This window comes from Telopea speciosissima, chromosome 2 (genome assembly GCF_018873765.1).
Source record: "Telopea speciosissima isolate NSW1024214 ecotype Mountain lineage chromosome 2, Tspe_v1, whole genome shotgun sequence".
Taxonomy (NCBI): Eukaryota; Viridiplantae; Streptophyta; class Magnoliopsida; order Proteales; family Proteaceae; genus Telopea; species Telopea speciosissima.
The window spans coordinates 51,866,854-51,887,363 of NC_057917.1; the positions used below are offsets into that span (position 1 = coordinate 51,866,854).

Consider the following 20,510-nt stretch of genomic DNA (forward strand, 5'->3'; position numbering starts at 1 on the left):
CACAAGAAAGAGAGAACCCGGCAGAAATTCTTCAAGACTCCAATGGACTGCTGGGCAACATCATTCCAAAAATCTCGTCTTCCTTTTTCATTATACTCCTACATAGAGATTCAAGGGCTTGGCTTACTAATAATGGAAAGACTAAAATGGAGATGGGATTAAATTTTTGGCTTAGGTGGGGATCTTTAAGATAATTGCCTCAATCCATTAGCCATGCTTAGCTCTAATCCCCTCCGACCGCCTTAACACTTTGGGTGATTGAGATGAAGCTTCCATATCAGGGGCCATGGCCCCTACTACCACCTTACCGCATCATAGGTACAGCTAAAGATGCAATAAAACATGTTGATAGGAAGAACTTGTGAAGATGGTCTTCCCGCGAAGAAGATGATGGTTTTCCGTGTGCTTGAAGAATCAAAGAGCCGGAATGGTATATCAAATGGAAGATTACTTCAAGTCAAGGCATTAGGGTATATTCAAATTGGAATATCTCCTCAGAATCCTAATGTATATGATCAACAAGATGTGAAAAGCCCAAAAATGACATCAAAAAATACTCAAAAGAAAAATCAAGAAACTAGGTAGTTTGATTTAAAATAAAATCTAAGTTTGATGTCCACAGGCCTTCGTGGAGATGTAATTACAACCGAGCTCAAAGGCGGGAACCAAAACATTCTAAGTCTAAACTCGCAGACAACTAAGCTTTTAATGATAAGTGTTCATGGATGAATACTCAATATTTTCATGGTGATCTTCCATGAATATCTCGAGAGTTTGTGAGATTTAAGTCATAAGACAGAGAATGTCATGTTTTTCTCGTGACCATCTTCCGTGGCATGTCTAAGAGTGACCATATCAGTTCCCGCAACCACGGCCCTTCGTGACTAACCTGTCGTTTCATAGTATTTAATGTTGGGCATGGATAAGAAGTTGGAAAATCATTTCTATTTATTTATGACCATATGGACACAGCCACTTGAGTGGAACTCTTAAACATCTTCATCGATGTTGAGGAGCTCCAACAGTTCAGTTTCTTGAAAATCATTAGGTTGAATCTTGGAGACTAAAATAGAATAATACTTTCAGTCATTTTGAATGTACTAGTAGTTCCTCCAATACCTACGGGGGGGGCAGCCAAATGAAAGATAAATTCAAATGTTCAAAGGAAAAGTTTAGCTTGACTCCAACGGCTAGTTCGTGTTGCCTATAAAGGATGAAATCACTTGATGTTATAAATCAATCACAAGACTACAAATAATCAAATATCACGTGTGCAAAGCAAATAACAAGATCATTTTGAGCCGTTGAAATCAGAGCTTCTCATTGTCTATATCCTTTAGAGAAGCAGGTGTTGCTTCTCTTGAGTTTCAGTTCTTATGTGGGTATTTCTTCCAACTTGTTTGTTGAATTTGCTGCTTTTTTTTAAGGCCTTTGTTTTGTTAAAAATCTTGGTATATTCACAAATTCTGGGGTGGAATGTGATTTTTTCCTTCATTGTGGAACACATAAAAAATCATTCAAATCCATGGCACTTTTGAAAAATAGTTTTTCTTAAGCCAGTTTTACAGGTTTTGATTTAGCGTATCACTACTATTATCGTGAGATGAACTCTGTAGTGATTCTTGGCAAAGAAGGCTGCTCTATCTCACTTCTAATTGTTGCTCTCTTCCTTCTTATAATATTGCTTAAAGATTGTGTATGGATCCTGGAAGTACGCCCAAGATTTAGATTTCGCTAAGCTCCTTGTAAAGTTGACTTTATTTTCCTTGGAGTTTTTTTGTCTCCTTGTATTTTTGATGTAAATTATTTCTACATTTTTTTCTTTACATTATATATCTTTCTGACTCTACTAAAAAAATCGGTAAAAGTGACGGTAAATATTAATTGATATCCATGCCTAGCAGGAATATTTATGAGTCCGCAAACATCCTGAGTGAATGAGAACCACCAACATTGGCACTACCTCCCTCTTAGGGAATGTCTTCTTGGTTATTTCGCCTCTGTCGGTAGGATCCACAGGATAAGGTTGAACCTCAAGACACTCAAGAGGATCATCCTTACCATTTTTGTTTATCCCAGTCCATACTAATGTAGCTCAGCCTATAAAAGAGATAACTTAATTTTTTTTTACCAAAAAGATCAATTTTTATTAAAACAAATAAAAGAATTACAGAGCAAACCGGATAAAATAAAACCAAACACATGCTACACCCTGACTCCCACCTTAGGCATGGCCAATAGTAGGAAGGAAGCAAGCCAGTAAAATAGAAAAATGTTGTCAATGGAAATCCGGGATATCTTAGTCTAAGTATTGGGTAATCAATCAAAAGATCATCAAGCAATAGAGGACAGTGGCTGGAGAGGTAGAAGACATGAAGGTCTTAGCTGCTTTAGCCAAAATCAGCAACAGCCGCTTCTCTATAGCAGTGAGAGAGCTAGCATTGAATGGGCCATGGCTGGAGCATGGACTTACCTTGAAAAATGTTCCAAGGAAATACGATCTCATAAATTGATATTGTAACTACAATAGAGTAGCACTAACTACAAGCCTAAATCCCCGTGTCCCTTGTGATAGACACTTTTTCAATGCATGGAACTCACCTTCATATGGAGGCAAACACAATATAAGAACCAAATTTTGCAACTACCTTTGCTTTCAAATCATGGACACATCGCCTGCACCTGTTTCAACTTAGGCTACTAAGGGAACACCCACAACATATACTGAGCCAAGGACGGCTAGAGTGAGCACCAATTAATCTGGTTTTTTTTTTTTTTTTTTTTTTTTTTAAAGAAGAACAATACAGTCATAAATTGGAATTAAAGAAAAAAGAAAATACAGGATTAACATCCAGTATTACTCTGGACCCTACTACTCTCCATAATGAAGGTATCCCATTGAAGAGACAGAATGCTCCTAGAGCACATAAGTCCACCGTAGAACGAATCTGACTCGTATCGGTAGGAATTTTTTCTTCTCAAAGCTCAAGAAGAGATAAGTTTGGTTCTTAAGAAATGCTTTCGCTTATATATACTAATGGTCATACTGAAATTGTTGAATTATATGAACATTCATTCTATATCCAAAAGCAAATAAGCTTGCCATTGAAACTAATGATCAAATCATTACCAAATTCAATATTGTATGCGTCATCTTAAGTCTTGAAATTGAAATCAAATTTGTACCGCATCCTAGAACATAAAAGAAATTATTAAGTTTCAAAATTCCAATATCATTATGAATATAAAAGGTGTTGTTGTGTTAGGAAACCTACGATTTGTCCACCTAGGAAATGAACCTCGCAAACCGAGGAGCAAAGGAGAGTTTCCATGTGGCTCCCGCAGGACCTCCGATTCCTAAATCAGTTCCGTTTTAGCAGCATTTCTACTTAGCAAAAGTGAGATGGCGCTGCTTCTTACCTAGGCATTTATGCACTATTCTATGTAATGGGGAGAGTCCTTATGGAAGGAATCTTAATTTTGTAGGGATCTCTGTCGAGTTGGTCTTGGAAGAGGACTCTTTTACTGGTAAGAGTCCTTATTTGAGTGTGATACGGTTCCATTGATGGATGACGACTAGATTCAAGGTTGACTAAGATATCTGTGGAATATCGGGTGAGCTTTACGTGCCCCGCGATTCATTCAAGTTATTGTTATCACCGATTTATAGCTCGGTGGGAGACGCTTGACCTTGTAGGTTTGATCCAATCCCCTGGTACGTAGATGACCGGTTTGAATCGACCCTCTATGCATTGGGCTCATCCTCGTAGTCTCACCTCAGATGGCTCATCTCACAGCCAAGCCTGGGCTAGGTGATGACCTCATTTCCTAGACTTTCTTCATGATTTAGTCTTGACGACCTCCATGACTCGACCCATTAGGCCGAGCTTGACTTCAAATCCTCCGACTCGCCCCCGAGTGTGAAGCAGTGGGTTCCTCCTTGAGTTGGTCATGACCTACCTTAGGCTCTTTCTTTAATGTGGTCTTCCTCTAAACTGCCAACGCCCCATCCGACCGCTGGGTCAGTCTCGAGTGTACAAATATCACCCTCAATAATTTGGTGCCAGCCGACTCTCCCCGTATTTGTTCCTCCGCGATCTGCTCAACTGCACCTAGTTGAGGCAAGGCCTAGTCCGACGGGTTCCTTTATCGTCTCGATCCGCCATGTGTCACTCCTTGATTGGCTCATCATTCAAGCGACTTATCACTTGCCCCCACTCACTAAGGCCCGACCGACCTTGGTGAGTATATCTTTATGAGTGCCGATCACCCGCCCGACCGAGGTCACCCAGTGTGCCTGAGAATGGTAATGGATGCCTCGGCCGCATTAGCCGCCGCGTGCCATGTCAGCGGTGTTTCGCCTCCCATACGACACGCCTTCCTGAGTCATCATTATATTCGGGGCAATCCAATCGTCATGCGATCCGGACCATTGCATTCGCTAAATCCTCCATCGCTGGATCTTCGCCACTTCACCGCCCCAACCTCTATAACAGTGAGGGTTACCCTCATTTTCACCGCCATCCAACTCTCAAGCACTCGCACTACTTAGAGCGTTCGACTTCGTGCACTCGGTTTCTCAAGCTCGGCCCTTCTTATTCTTTGCGGTCCTTGGTGTTGAGCAGTGCTTGTCATTATCGTTTCTCTTGTGACCCGAATTCTCTTCAACTTCTAGGCTCGGAGTCCACATCCTATCTATGTCAAGAGATATGGGATAAAGGAGTTCTCAGGAGCCCCAGGGAAGTCATGCATCAAAGCTGAAGACTCCTCCGTGTCAGCCCTTAGTAAATGCTTGTTGACTCGGCTCATCTGAGCTCGAGTTGGTGGATCCTCTCCGTCATTGATCTACTTGATCCTCCTCCACCATTGACCTGGCGAAGGTTGGTCGGGCCGATCTTCTTCTCTTGTGAACTTTTTCACTTAGGGGATTTCATTAAGCTTATCTTTTGGTTGCACCAACTTGTGAGGGTTGGTCTTTTTCCGACCTTTCTAGGCCGATTTTGATAGGGAGACCCCGAGGGCTTTAGTACTTCACTCCTTTAGTAAGTTATCACCACGACCTATGAAGGTTGATCTTAGGCTAACTCCTTAGGTCGACCTATACCCATTTTTTTTTAAATTATTTTGTGTTTAACACATCAACATCATCAATTTAATATATCATTAACACAATGAAACACAGAGTGCGCGGCTGCAACAAAAATGCTGATAACATTAATAGACCCATAGACATTCAGAATAATTTTTTTTAACATTATTTGGCAAAATGTTTAAAATCTTAGGATATCATGATTTTTTAATTTGAGCCATCCTCCTAGGTAGTTTTAGGACTAATGACGCAATCGACCTATATGGGTTGGTCTTCATGCTTTGGGTGTTGGTCGACTCCACGAGGGCCAATTTTTGTAACTATGTATCCGCGATTTATGAGGATTGGTCTTATGATCTCGTAGTTGCCGACCGAAGAGGGCTCTGTCTAAGAGATTACAGGATCTCAGCCGATCTATGAGATCAATTTTATGACTTTCGGCCTACCGACCCATGAGGGTCGGTCTTAGAGATTATGGATGTCTCGAGCTTAAGAGGATCACTTTATGACTCCTGAGCCGCCAACCTATGAGAGGGTCGGGTCTGGTGCCTATAGATAGCTCATCTCTCAGAAGTAACTATACTAGGAGGTTGAAACGAAAACTTCTCTCTTTTATTGATAGTCGCCAAAAAGTTTAATCCAATAAAACAAGATTTGCCCATCGACGAGGCTTTCACAAATTCTAATGATAAAACTTAAGTTCTTGGGATTCCAGGGTTGGGACATCTTCTGCCTCCGTGAGTCTCTTCTTGCTTGGGCCCCAATCGGATCCCGCTTGGAGACTATGTAGGGTGCTTCCCAATTGGTGAGAACTTCCCCTCGCTTCTTCGATTCAGACGCATTAGCCTTTTTAGGATAAGGTCCCTTTTGAAAGAGCTGTTCTTTTACTCCGAGTTGTAGTATTTGGCCGTGTTTACCGAACACCATATTTTCTAAGTAGTGCTTCTTCGTTGAGAAAGTCTAGGTTTGTTCTCATCCGCCTTCATATGTCCTCCGTTAGCTTAAGGCCTCGGTGAGATGAGGCTTTAATCTCTACCGGGCGAGTGCTCGGCTGTCCAGTAGGCAGCCTAACTGAGCTTCACCTGGGACTTGGCCTCTCGCGCTCGGGGCCCCCATAGGCCCCTAGTGCACTATTAAACTCTTCCACCCATCTTCCTTTAGCCTCATTCATGCTTCTCAATTCTTACTCCTCAAGCTATTAGTGTCCAAGTAAACACCTTCAACTTGGCCATCAATTTTTGATGAGCCACCGCCATCTAAGGCGAAAGTTTATGTAAAAGTGCTTGTAAAATTCTCGGAGCTCAAAGAGCTGAACCGCTTGTCATTGGCTTGTGAATCGGCGACTTTTAGGGAGTCCAAATTGGTAGATGACCTTATCTTTCGTAAAAAATTTCTCCTATTTTTTCTCCGTTATCATGGCTAAGGGGCTCCTGCTTCATCCACTTGTAAAGTAGTCGATTATGACCACTAAATACTTCTTCTTTGCTTCTGTTACCGGGATGAAATCATCAAGTATATCCATTCCGCACATGCTTGGCGTTGAAGGCAATCCTTTTAGCACCAAGGTTAGTCTGCATTTTATTTTTACATATTTTATCGCTTTCGGGCATTCTCATTGTAAGATAACCCTTTATCAAGTATCTTGTACGCGAGCGCCCGACTCCCCATACGACCCCGTATACTCCTTCATGTCCTTCCACTAGGGCGCACTACCCTTTCTCTTTAATCCAAGGCATCTGAATAGCGCGTCGCAGGCTGCCCTCTGTAGCAAACTTTCTGGTTGCCCCCGTGTATTCGCTACTCAAATTTTAATTCCTTCTAGCCTCATCTTGATCTTCCCGAGAGCTGGTCATTCTCTAAATAATTGATGATCGCGTCCGTCCAGCTCGACCTTCTTCGATTGGTCACTTCTATTTTTCTTGTAGCACAATGTAAATCGGAAAGCATAACAGTGCTTGAGAACTCGACTCAAGTCTCTGAGTGGGAGTCGGTCACAAGCATTTTTCTCTCAGGTCACTCTGAGCCATCTTAAACTATCTAAACTCAGCGATCATGCTCTCGTGCTCACCGCAAAAGTGGTAGGCTACCATCCCATTGTCTTTCACCCTCGATTTATGTATTGGATTTGATTGACATAGCCAAGAGTCACTGTGCCTTAGCTTCCATGGATACTTATGGCTCTGTGACCTGGAGTCCCGGAACAGCGTGGCCTTACTCGGGCCCCATCGAAGGAGACTGAAAACTCTCGAACCTTAAAAGCATATTAGATGCTAAACCCCTATGGATCTGTAACCAACACAACCCCACTCCACCGCTACCGACCGGAATTATTTGAGCCATTCCAGCACTGGCATCCATGCTCGCTTATCCTAGGCTTCCTGTGGGTCATGGCTTCCAAAATACTCCCTGAGGCCTGGCTCACAGGTATACTTAGTAATAGTGCAACCTGCCAAGGCTTGTGCCTTTATCGCTGCAGGGGTTTGTATTCTAGGGTCGTGACTTGTTGAGATCTACTACTAACAATTAGCCTTCAACCGAGACGTCTAGGCTTATGCAAGATCTTCTTTAATGGTTGACTCCAGAAAGAACATGATTGGACGTAGCTCTAGAAGTATGGCCTTAGCTTCACTTTACCGTAATCACCAATGCGAATTCACTCTTTTCTAACTTCTGCACCTTGTCTCTAAGATCGATCAACACGTTGAGCTAACGAGTATATGGGCTTTGTTGCTCTCCTCTTTCAATAGCACGATGCCGATTGCAACCTCAGCTTGATGCTAAGTGGTTTTTGTTTTTCATTAGGCTCTTCAAATGAGTAAAGGAGAGTGTGGATTCTCCAAATACTTCTTCTGGGCCTCAAAAGCTTTCTAGCACTAATCCGTCTACATAAAAATCCTTCGCAATTCTTGGGGCTGCCCATAATGTTCAAGAATGGTAAGCACTTGTCTACCGCACTCTCACATTTAGCCTTTGCTCTGCTGGTATCATCCACGATGGAGCTGCTTCTCTGACAGCTTGGATTTCAAGTTGGCCTTACGTCCTAGATGGATACTAATAAGCCAAGGAATTTTTCCGAGGTCAATTAAGGTAATACTTAGTCGATCCAGCCTCCATTCCATTTCTCCTCAACACTGTAAGGTCCCATCTAGGTTCTTATGTGTGTGGGCCGGTCTTTGGTGCTCTTGACCAGCATGTCATCTACATACCCATATTTCGGCCGATCTATTCTTGAACATTTGGATGACCATCCTTGACACGTGGGTGCCCTCGGGCTTCAAGCCAAATGGCATGACTCGGTAGCAAAGCAGTTTGAGCACTACACTCTCTCCCCCCACATGAGGTCGACATCTTGATGCGATCTTGAACGAGCACCGGTCACCTACCAAAATGGTTACTAGACAAGAGCCGTTAGCGATCCTCCAAACATGCAAGATGCCTCACATGGGAAGAATCAAGACCAAAAACAAATATTTGAGGTTTAATCGTGACCATGGCCACGGATACCGATGATTACAAGCACCGGAACAATGAGATTGAAGGCCACATTCAAGGAGATTAACTTGATCAAGACGCTGGATCGATAGGCAACAATGTCAACTTAATGCAAAACAACCCGTTTCAAGCACCTAGCCAACGACCGATGTATTGACCATGTTTCATACACAATTGTGCATAAAGATCAATCCCTTTCAAATAACTTGAATTTTAAAGTCGGGTTGAGACTCCTTAATGACAATCATTCTTGTGGGCTAGAACTTTAAGAGCCAAACATTTTAATAATAGATCTCCTTTTATTGTTTCACATTAATAAAAAAAAAGGATCTTGACCTAGAATAGCATTGTTGGTATCCTCCCCATCTTAGATGTGTGGTTACTTCACAAATTGGGCCGGCTCAGACACCTCTCTTTGACCGATCCTTAGGCTCCTTAGGCTCCAGGATGTTGTGTCCTCTCTTATAGCATCCCAACCCTCTTTTAATCCTCTCCTTAAAATCTCCTCCTTCACCATCGCTTGCCTTAGAATTTAAACTTTTTTTCTAACCTCTTTCCCCTCCTTATTTAGTATGTCATATTGTCGCACTCTATTTCTAAAGGCCCTAATACTTGGTGGTGTAAGTTATCTATTATTGGCAACTTTTCTGCCTAATTGGCAATAAAGTACTCCATAGTATCTCTAATCCCCTTTGATTCATACACCAATGCCCATAACCCTCAATGGTGGAAATTCCTATGAGAATTAAAATTTTTCTATGGAGGATCTTTCACAATAGCATACCCAAGCTATGAAACCCGATTAAAGGGTGTAATCTCAACCCTTCTTGCTCTTTTTTGCAATTCTCATTAGGAATTCCTTGATTTTGATTTATTCAAGAGATAAATAATTTTAGCCTTAATGGCTCCCTGTGAGACTTAATCTCCCTGCAAGGGCCTTTTATTTTATTTTTTCAATGATTTTTAGGATTTTTGGAGGTTCTTTGAGAACTACGCCAACCATCGTTGTCTTGTTGTCGCATTGCCAAGGGTGACAAAATGCACCGCTCTACACATGGGGATGACCATGTTGGGTTGCTTTGTTTAGATGTTCTGCATGATTCCCTAGTTTAAATTCCATCGGGAGGGAATATTGACTATATGGAATCTAGGGTCTCTTGTATGCCTCGTGTTTTTGTTCAACATTTCTGGATGTCCTTAGCACTGATCATATTTTAATCCATATATATGTCTTACAGTTATTTATGATACTATATATTCTTGTGTTGCTTTATAATTTCGATCGGATCCTCCGGTATCGCAGAAGGTTTGACCGATTGTTCCCTGACAGCCCAACTCAATTGATCGCTGATTCGATTCAATCCTTGATCGATCCGACTGAATATTTTTTGATTTTTTGAAGTTTTGAAGTTTTTTTAAAATTTTTTATATTATCTTTGACTGTACTAACCAATACCAATCAATATTGACTAACCGGACCGATAATATCACCATTGATCCGATCCCCGAGATCACAACACACACCAACTTTAGCTGATTTATGACCCCGATCCATAAAAATAATTTTGGGGGTTGGGCTCGACTCGATCTCCGACCGACGGTTGAAAACTCCGATCCGAAAAAGGCTTGCCATGACCGCATCGAGTCCGACACCCGGATTTTGAACCTTGGTCCTGGTTGGTATCGGGACACTCGATAGTGTTGGGAGATGGTGAGTAGGAACTGTAGGGTTTGAGGACTTGGCTCTACTACAAATGAGATCCTTCGATACTTCATTTGGTGCAGGCTCACAGAGAGTGTAGTGGCCTACCACTCCATACTTCCACCTTCCCATGGGGGAGAAGGCCATCATCCTACTTTTTATTTTCTTTACATCGGCCTCTTCTTTGGTGGTGTTGATGTGGTGGGACATCTTGAGGTTGGTCGCTTTATGGAGAAGGGTCAACGCCTCAACGAGAGGGTCCCGCCTGAGTGATTAGGTGAAGGGCATTTGTTCGACCGCACTCGGGAGGGGCAGATGACCGGCTCCTTGGGCGGGAGAATAGATAGATTAGTAGGCTCGATAAGCGTCATTCCAGCATTTGCCGGGGCAACATGCTATTCAGCCGTAGTGTTATGAAGATCTACATCTCTGGTTTGGTATCTTAGAAAACCCTTAAGAATTTTTCTTCCATCAACCAAGTTGAGTTGATAATTTTTATTCATTGAAAAAACTTGAGGAGCTTCTACTTCAACATTCAAGAGTTGAAGGTTTTCCATCCTCGACATCCCCAGAAGAGTCAGTTCACACAACTCCAAAGAATTATACGAATTCCCCTTCTAATACCATAATTTTTGTGGGAGCTATACTTGTTGGTCTTTTTTACACCTTGAGTGTGTAATTTACTCTCCCAGCCTCATGCATCCTCGTTCATTAATTTTGGTCCCGACCTTTCGTCTACATCATAGAAAACTAATTATGTACCTAGCAAGTTTGTCTAAATTTTATGAGGGATTGTGGTAATATACATGAAACCACAAACACACAATATCAAACCAAACCTAATGGAGTTGTTGAAAGGAAGAGTGGAACATGAATGGTGAGCATCGCTTTATCTCTAAAGAGACAAAGGCATCTAAATAAGGATAAAGTACATTAGATCTTCTCCAGGTTTAGTATCTTTATGTAGTAGTCATCGTCTCATGGGCATCATCCTTGAATTTGCCTAGGGGCATAGACGACAGTTGGAATTTCTATTTCTACTTACAAACAAATAGCTAGCCGATCTCACATGCTTAAGTAATTTACTTCCTTGTTTCATATTCTTTCAAGGAAGGCCTCCCGATCCAATACTAGCAAAGAATTAGACTGTATTCTGAGTTTAAGTTTCATCACTAAAAATGTGGACAGTCTTTTTATCCGCATGCTGTTAAGTGTCCTTATGATACCAAATAAAATATTAGACTTGTTATCCTTTGAGTTGTGTTCAGGATGGATCAACCTTAAAATGTTTGAAGGTTTGGGGATGTCTAGCAAGATTACTATACCTGAATCTGATACCTTTATTAATCTGAGGAAGCACTCCCCATTCACTTAACGTACTTCTATTATTAAGGATGTTGCCTATCTCTCCTGGCCAAATTGAAGTTTGGGTTTTCTTCATTTTTCCAAGGATAGCAATTGCATTGCTCCCACTCCTTGCTCTTCCGGAAGGTCTTTGCCGACTAAATGTAAGAGACAATCTCACCAATTCCTACTCCTTGGTTTCATAATCTAGAGGCGTGAGAGAAGGCTTGTATTCTCATGTCAATCTTCTCAATAAAGTTCCATTTTATTAAAAAGTATTTGAATTCATAAAATTCCAGTCCTACCATGCTAAGGATATCCGATGACCGACCACAAACAAATTTCTAGAACATGCAAGCATATTCTTTGAGCATAAGGGTCTTCCCGATGTAAGCTTTAAAGTTACTTGACTATTGCTTATAACCTATGAGGTTTGGGGATTTTCTTTTATACAAGGTCAACACAGAGTCAACCATTGAATAGCTGACAAAAGAGTTTAAATTCCAATATGTACTTGGTAAACACTCCTCGTGTCACCTAATTCATTCCTTTGGCCTTTTGATCAAATTTATCTCAATCACAACCACTACAAAGAGACTGGTCTTTCAAGTTCATTTTTTTCCACTGGAGCAAAAGTTTTTTGGTTGTCTTTCTGTGAGGTTGGGGTGGAAGCCCTCTTAGCCACCGGGATTCCAGCCTTGTATCTCTCTCAATAGTAATTATCTACTTTTACTTGATCGTGAAATATCCATTTGCAGTCAACTAATTTTTTTACTCAAGCGGGCAAGGGACAAGTTCATGTACCATTCTTGGGTTCACTGCTGGGCATTTCTTCATCATGGCAGCCTTCCAAATTTGATATTTAATGACTTCTTTCCAACTCGTGGGAATAGATACAGTATGGAAGGAGGAAACTAAGGCAAGATGGTATGGGATAGAGACTCATAAGACACAAATGAGAAATAGGGTGTTGAGGGGGATCGCAACACCTTTTCTCTCTTGCTGGCATGGACTATATACTGTCGTATATTATTAGAAATATGAGAGATATTATTTCCCATGAGAGGCGAACCGGGAGAGGCGCCACAATGGGTAGGGTTTGCTGGTCTCATGGTCTTTTTCTTGATCTACTCGCTGAGCAGCTATTTCATAAGGCAGGAACAATTGCTTTCTCATTGTTATCGTTAACTGGGGACTCCTTTGAACTCATCAATAACCATAGAACACGCATTGTCTTCCAAGACTCCTCCCCTGAAGAGGTGTCATATAACATGGTTCTATAACTCATGTGGAAGGTGACATCTATGGGCTTACCTATAGATGATGAGAAGGAGAAGTGATAAAATGGCCTTATAAATCTCTTTGAGAAGCCTAGTAACCCATAAAGTCAATTTAATAGGCACGGGATCCAACTTAGACTGAGAGAAGAGGATGAGTTATAGAAAACAAACACATCCTAATATTTTAGAAGGAGAGAAGTGGCAATAGAAACAGTCAGGAGAAAGGATGTGTATCTTAAAGTTAAGGGACAAACATTCCACAATAGTGTTTTAGGACAATGGTTGGTAAACATCAAGTGTATTGAACTATATCTAAGAGACATTCATTTTTCTCCTTTCAGAGATGCCATTTTATCTGTGCTCAAACACAGATATTTGGGGAGAGAGTAGGATGGTAAGAAAGGTATTCTTTAAAATATGGTTTGGATGTATCTTGTATTATCAATGCTAAGGACCAGACAGAAGCATTGAACTCAGTACTGAAAGCATGGCATGAAAATTTTTAGGAGCAAGAAAACACATCAGATTTTTATGGGAGAAGTGTAAACCCATGTGAGGAATGTGCAATTGTCAATACAAAAAGTAATGAACCAATTGACCTATTTGATTAACGGTCCTAGAGGGACCCCAAATAATAAAGTGAATAATGGAAAAGAAACATTATCATTATTTTCACTTGAAAACCAGAGCTTGTAGTGTCTTGAAATTCACACATCTTACAATTAAACTCGCCCAAACCACAATGTTTAACTAAATCAGAAACAGAGAATGTAAACATGCAAGAGGGATGTCCAAAGTGTATGTGTGCCAAAGGCAGTAGTAGTTTGCTCTATGGTACTATTAGAGGAGAGCAGATATAAACAGATGAGGGCTGGACCACTTGGTGGAGAGTACTCAAGCAGTAGAGACCATCTATCAAACTTAAGGCCCAATCGTTGCACTCTCACAGATCCTAAAACATGCAATGAGTTGAAAAAAGTGAACCGAATAATCTGAACTAACGGGTTAAATGATAAGTCGACAATAGATTAGCACATAAGTGGTAACATAAATAGAAGAAAGGAGAGCTAGGAATTCAGGACATAAACCCTTACTCAAGATGTAAGACCACTGACAAATACACCTTATCCTGGTCTAGAACACTTATAGCTATAGAAGACACCTCTCGAGTTGCTAGTCATGTGGAGCAATAGCCCCGGAGTCAATTGAATCAGCATAGGACTCAGAGAAACATGGTAAATAATTTCAACTGGGAAGGCTTGGAAATAAGAGAATGAGAAGAGCCTCTAAATAATTAAAGCTACCAATTTTTTGACAAGCAAAATATTTGATCCTATGAGAAAAGGTATCGGCAGCAAGAGCAGTGACAACATTGGAAGCATTAGAGAGATTGGCCTGGGAACAAGAGCTAAATAGCATTATAGCCACCCTTCAAGTCCATGAAGCTTCCAGTGTGTCCCATGTGTGATGGAGGCGACTATATAATCATAGTCCTATGCTGGGTGTAGTGCCCTTTGAGGAATCAACGGGGAAGAGGTGTAGGTGGAGTGGTGAGTTGGCAAACCGCATGATAGTCCTCGGGCATCCACCATCCGACGATGTTCTTCAAATTGAACCCACTGTGCTTGAAGAAGAGAAGGAAAGTATAAGGTACTAAGATCTACACTCAAACCTAATCTGTACTTAGGATTGAGACCCATCAAAAATCACACACCCTTTATTTTTGAAAGTACAGCATCATCAAAAAGTGAACCATTTGAACCAAGTAATAAAGCCCAAGCGCTCACAAAGAGAAGTAGGCAAAGAGGGAAAGTTCTTCTCAGTAGTATGAGAACTTGTCGGTGAATCTCACAGCTGGGCATAACTTCCTGCTTGAGAAAACATCTAACGCACTGCATCCCATAATTCCTTGGGAATTAAAGAGAACAAAATTAGGACTACAGAAGCTTCCATCGAATTAATGAGAGAGGACATCACCAATGCATCATTAGAGACCATGTAGCAATTGACTTGATTTGTGAAGTTGGGAGTATCTCAGTAACAAGCCATCCATAATTAAGTCTGCGTAGGGTGAGAAAGATAGGCACGAGACTGATTAAGATGATTCTGGCCATTCAACTTTTATGGGGCTATAGGTTAGAGAGACCCCGAATGCCTGTGGAGGTAGAGCGTCCAACAGTAGGCAAGGGGTTAATACCTGAAGAAATGATACTGGTTTTTTATCGTCACCTAGAGTACCGCTTACAAGAATAATCACTTAAGGTAGTGGAACAAGGCAGTTAACTAACTTTTACAAGAAGAGAGAATCAACGGAGAGAGGGCAGCATCGACCTAGCGGGTTGTGGTGGCAGCACCGGCAGAAAGAGCCGGCAGAAGGAGGCCGGTGTGGAAAAATGATGACTATTTCAAAGCCTATGCTTCGCATTCCCCTCCCTAGTTTTTTTATATATTAACCATCCAATTTAACTGAGGCATTGACATCACGCTATCAAATGATGCCACCAATCATTACTTTCTATAGGCTATTTTGCATACATCTTTTGAACTTTTCAACTGCTACCTTCACATTTGACTCATTCATTCTAGATTATATATCCTTTTCTTGGTTTTTGACTTGTAGATTCACTAGAATCAGCTTGCTAAGGTTGCTCGGGCTCGTAGGGACTGATGTTGATGCGACTCAATGTTTCTTGAGCGCAAATTGTTGGCCGTCGGAGGCAAGCCTGGATGACCTTCTACAAGGGTAAGCTACTGCGAAGTGTTGAATGAATGCGTCACCGGTGCATCTGGACCTGGCTGTCGCATGTCATGTTAAACTACCTTGGAGCATGCTAGAACACCTGATTTCAGCCAACACCCAGTTTGTGACTGTTGCTGATCTTTCTCCTTTGATGGTTGGTTAGCAACTTGATGATGCATTTCTAGAATTGCCAAAGCTCTTGTAGTTCTTCTTTGTTTCTGAGAAGCGTTGTCATGGTGGTTCTCCTTCTTCACTGCTCTTGTTCCCAGGCAATAGTCGATTTATTTAACAGAGAAATCTGATAGATGATGTGTCACTGAATACCTGCCCACCACCTAAAACCATAGAATGTGCACGATAGAAGACGGAGTTGGACACCAACAAATACTGGATGTTTCATCCAGAATTGAGCAATAAGCAGAAGATTGGAACAATGAGAGGAGCGGGAGAGAATAAAACGGTGTTAGATGTTCTCTAAAACCTTTACACCTCACGACTCACCTCCCTTTGTTGGAGAAATTGGCACCTGAATCGGACTTCTTAAAATGGTGGTGGAGAGTGTAGGCTTTTCAGCCTATAGGCAGTAAATTAGATATGGAATTTTTGTAAATGGCAATTAGCCCCTGACTTTTGCCCCAGAAGAGGAGATGCCCCCAGGCTGATTGGGTTAAGGACGCCCCCAGATGTCGGGCCACGCTCTGACATCTCTAACGAGCTGCTTAGATTGACCTTTGCTTTCTATGTCAGAAAAGTCCATAGCTTTGCCACATGTCCTCCACGACCATAAGCAGGTCATTTTAGGTTTATCATATATGGTCCCACTAAAAAATAAGAAAAAAGAATAGAGAAAAAGGAATCATGACCTTTTTGTTTAGGGCTAAAATCATTTATCCCTCGTCCAAATCAAAATACCAGCAGCTCCTTTATCTACACTCTTTAATGCACTCTCTGTCCTTTTCTAAGTAGCTTCTCTATCTATCTCTCTTTAATGCACTCTCTCTCCTCTTCCAATCCTTGTCCCTGATTGGTGGGTTTTCCATACCTCTAGCTCAAAATATTTTTAGAAAAATATAATATCTTAGATCCCATTTGAAACAAATCTTTTCTCTTTTTTGGATAGGTAGGGAGGGATGTGGGATGTGAATCGGGAGGCTTGAACTTCCCGACCCCGATGCAATGGGCGCTGCCCGATAACATAACCCTCCTTGCTCAAAAAGACTAGTCTCACCTATTTGTGTATATTTAGGAACTTCTCCATCTTTGCATTAATTAAAATGCCAAATTAAAGCATTAATTTATGTTGTTAAAATTCAAAATACATGATAGAAAAAGTCAAAATAAGGGTGTGACACTAACCTTTTTTTGTACAAGAAGGAAAAGAGATAATAATTAAAGTCAAATTATTTAAAAAATATAAAAATAAAATGTAATATCTTTGATGGGAGAAATATCCCTGTCAGGCTTGCATCTCTCTGTACTGATCCTAAAACTCAATCTAAGAATGGAGGGAAGGCTCAACCACTCAAGGAGATCCACTAAAATAAGAGGCTCTATATTCACAGTTCATCAAGTATTATGGAGCTGATAGGAGATCTACTTCCCCTAAAGGCCTGAATCCCACTAAATCTGGTCTCCACAATTATTAAGAAGTACCCACAAAGAGTTCTTATGGATCAAGCCACTCTTTGTGTATTATCCATTCCCAATTTGATGTTCAATCCACCAAACAATCTAATATTTGTAGTTTAAAATTTTTTCTCTATACTAGGAGCATTTCATAAGAGGTTTAATATTCCACAAGAATCATTCTTGAGATAACTCACGATTGATCCCATTTGACCCCTGATTCTATTCCATCCAATGGTTGAAAGTACGACCATGTATGTATCGACCACAAATAAATCCTTTTGCCAAAGTTTTAAAATGTAAAATAATACTTTAAAGCTATGAGACAAGGAAAAATGGGCTTATTTATCGTTTGAATTATATTAGTGGTTTAATAATGGTGAGTAAGAGTATACTTAAGCTTTCGATTGGTGAAGATGTTTGGTTTCAAATCCAGTGGAAACAAACTGAGAATATAAACTTGATACTTGATGCCAAATTTCTTACGGAGAGGAACTGAAATTCAACCGAAATAGGGAAACTTTACTTAACCGAAAAGTCATCAAAACCATATTATAAACCAACACAAAAAAAAAAAAAAAAAAAAAAATTTAAGGGAATTTTAGCACCACCCACACGAGTTATCCGTTATTTTAATGCAGCCTTCCAAGTACACAAATCTCAAATCGGGCCCAAAACTATGAAATGCAATTGAGTAGGGTTGCATTTCATAGTCGCGTTAGGATAACCCAGGGTCTGTGTGATAATTTTCAAAATTAGACTTGAATATAAATCTTAAGTATTAAGAGAAGAATATAATACCTTTCGAATGTTTGCGAGGTGAATATATATCTCCTAGATTTTAGGAATTCTGAAAATTTGAGATTTAGAGATGATTATATACAAGGAGACAATTCAAAATTTATGCAATCGTAGTATGTCACGCGAAACCGAGGCGGCCCGATCTCTTGTCATTGTCTGGTTTCTTTCTTTACTTTGCAGTAAGTGATAGAGTATATGACAAGGAGGGGACGCAATGACCATCCCACCCCTCCCGAACACTCTACCCGAATTGGGAGTCCACCCCTTCGCTTATTACAGGCACTAGGAATTGGACCGGATAGGGAATTGCGAGAATATATTAGTGGTTTAAAATGGGCATATTTTTCGTTTAGAATTATATTAGTGGTTTAACAATGGTGGTAAGAGTATACTTTGCTTTTGATAGAAGATGTTTGGTTTGCCCCTACAATGGACAATGTCTAGCTCGGGTTTGCGTTGGACAATGGCGGCAGGTTCGTTGGATAATGTCTAGCTCAAAGGGTGCGTTGGAGAGGTCAGTCCAAAGGAAATTGTTAAAAAGCCAATTGGGAAAACTTAATTCTTGACGAGTGAGATAAGCCAATAAATTTGATAGGTGTTATATTCTTTGAGTTATCCATTGATCAATAATCATAATTTTAAATAATTAAAAATACCAAAAAAGTAATGGAAAAGATCCAATAAAGGGTTGTGGGGAGGTTGGCTACTTAACCTTTTCTTGAAAAGAGTGGGGAAAAAACTTAAAATCAAAGTCAAGTTCTTAGTTATTATTTTTAGGTAAATGATAGTTGGGATACCCAATGTTTAGATAAAATACAATTAAGGTACCCAATGTTTTTAAAAGTATATTTGAGATTGTCAATTTTATATTTTCAATTTTAACCCCAAAACATAATTTTTACACCACCGCACCACCCTCCGACATTCTTTATTACCACCTCTTGCAACACCCCTCCCTACAACCCCTCAATAGACATACCTTTCAAGCTATCCTTCTATTTCCCTCTTGACTTGGGTTTTCATCAATTGGGTCTTTCGGAAGAAGGACGAAGAGATTATTGGGATATGAGAAAAGTTAAACAATCCACAAAGTGATAGGCGAGGGACATGAGTTTCTCTTTCAGCCTTTCAATTCCTCCCATCAACTCCGTCCCATTGTCTAGCGATTCCCTTTTGAGCTATCTTTCCATTTCCTCTTGACCTTGGTCTTCGTCCAATTGGATGCTTGTGAAAGGGTTGAAAGAGATTATTTGGATATGAGAAAAATTAAACAATCACAAAGTGATAGAGCGAGAACATGAGAGTTTCTCTTTCAGCCTTTCAATTGCTCTCTACTTTGCAATGCCAGGCAATGGTGATGACCTCATCTTGCATAATTTTGCGATCATCTCTCGCACACTTTCTCTAATTTTCTTGAAAATTACTGCCAAAACTTTGATGAGAATCTGAGATTGTGATTGAGAGAGATTGATTGATCTTCTTTTGTTCCCAATCTCCAATCCACGTAATAGGGGACTGGTTAAGCAATCCCCACTCTTGCCGCGCCCTTCTTTTTACTGGTAATCCCATTGTTTCCCCTTAAATTCTTGGAACCACACAAAAATGAAACTCTAAAAAATGTGATTGCCTTGATTTTTATTTCGAATTCTTCCATGGTCTGCAGGAAGCGGATGGATCCTGAGTGGAGAGGGTTACGGGGAATTGCGGGGCAAGGGGAGGGGCTATGAGAATTGCGTGGTAGGGAGAGAGAGAGAGATGGTCGACAGTGACGATGCAGCATGGAGAAGAGGGAAGGGGAATGGGAAAATGAGCAGTAGAGGGAGTGCGTAAGGAGGGGTAATATTAGAATTATGAAAAATAAGGAATCCCTAAATGTAATATTATTGAAAGTACCTCATATGTAACATTAGTGAAATATAAGGCATTCAAAACATGAAATTACAAACATTAGGTATCCAAGATGTATTTTCTGCAAATATTAGGTATCCCAAGTGTCATTTATCCTTATTTTTTTGATGAATAAGAAAAGATAAAATTAACAAAGCAGAGAGATAATATTGCTTACCCTTCCTAAGCTCACTTGCTCTGTTGGCTAGCATATTAAACAAAGTACAAACTAGAGAATCCCCATCACTACAAAACACTATAGTTTGAGAGTGTACAAATCCAATTGAGAAAAGAAATAAACATAATGCCAAGGCCTTAAACATCCAAGAGGGTTTTTGACCGTGTCTTGCAATTCTTGGGACACAATCCATACTCGAAAGTTAGTCAAACCAGACTATCAACAATTTTTAGACTTCGAGAAGCACACGAGCTTCGACTTCCATGAAATTGTCTATCAAAATATTGTCCAATTCAATCAAAATGAAAGAACTATAATACAAATTCCACAAACACAACCATACTTGTTTAGAGATCTGTTTGTATATCTTG

The 20,510-nt window shown here is 40.5% G+C and overlaps 2 protein-coding genes across 2 annotated transcripts in view; one reads left to right on the top strand and one right to left on the bottom strand.

Annotated features, from left to right (window-relative positions):
- Positions 1 to 215, bottom strand: part of LOC122650840 (wall-associated receptor kinase 1-like) — a 6,258-nt gene extending 6,043 nt beyond the window's left edge. Inside the window, exon 1 of the mRNA XM_043844214.1 lies at positions 199 to 215. Coding sequence (XP_043700149.1) covers positions 199 to 215 — 17 coding nt within the window. The remainder of the gene's footprint in view (positions 1 to 198) is intronic.
- A 127-nt stretch (positions 216 to 342) lies between these two features.
- Positions 343 to 20,510, top strand: part of LOC122650841 (origin of replication complex subunit 4-like) — a 75,446-nt gene continuing 55,278 nt past the window's right edge. Inside the window, exon 1 of the mRNA XM_043844215.1 lies at positions 343 to 507. Within this exon, the coding sequence (XP_043700150.1) occupies positions 343 to 507 (165 nt within the window). The remainder of the gene's footprint in view (positions 508 to 20,510) is intronic.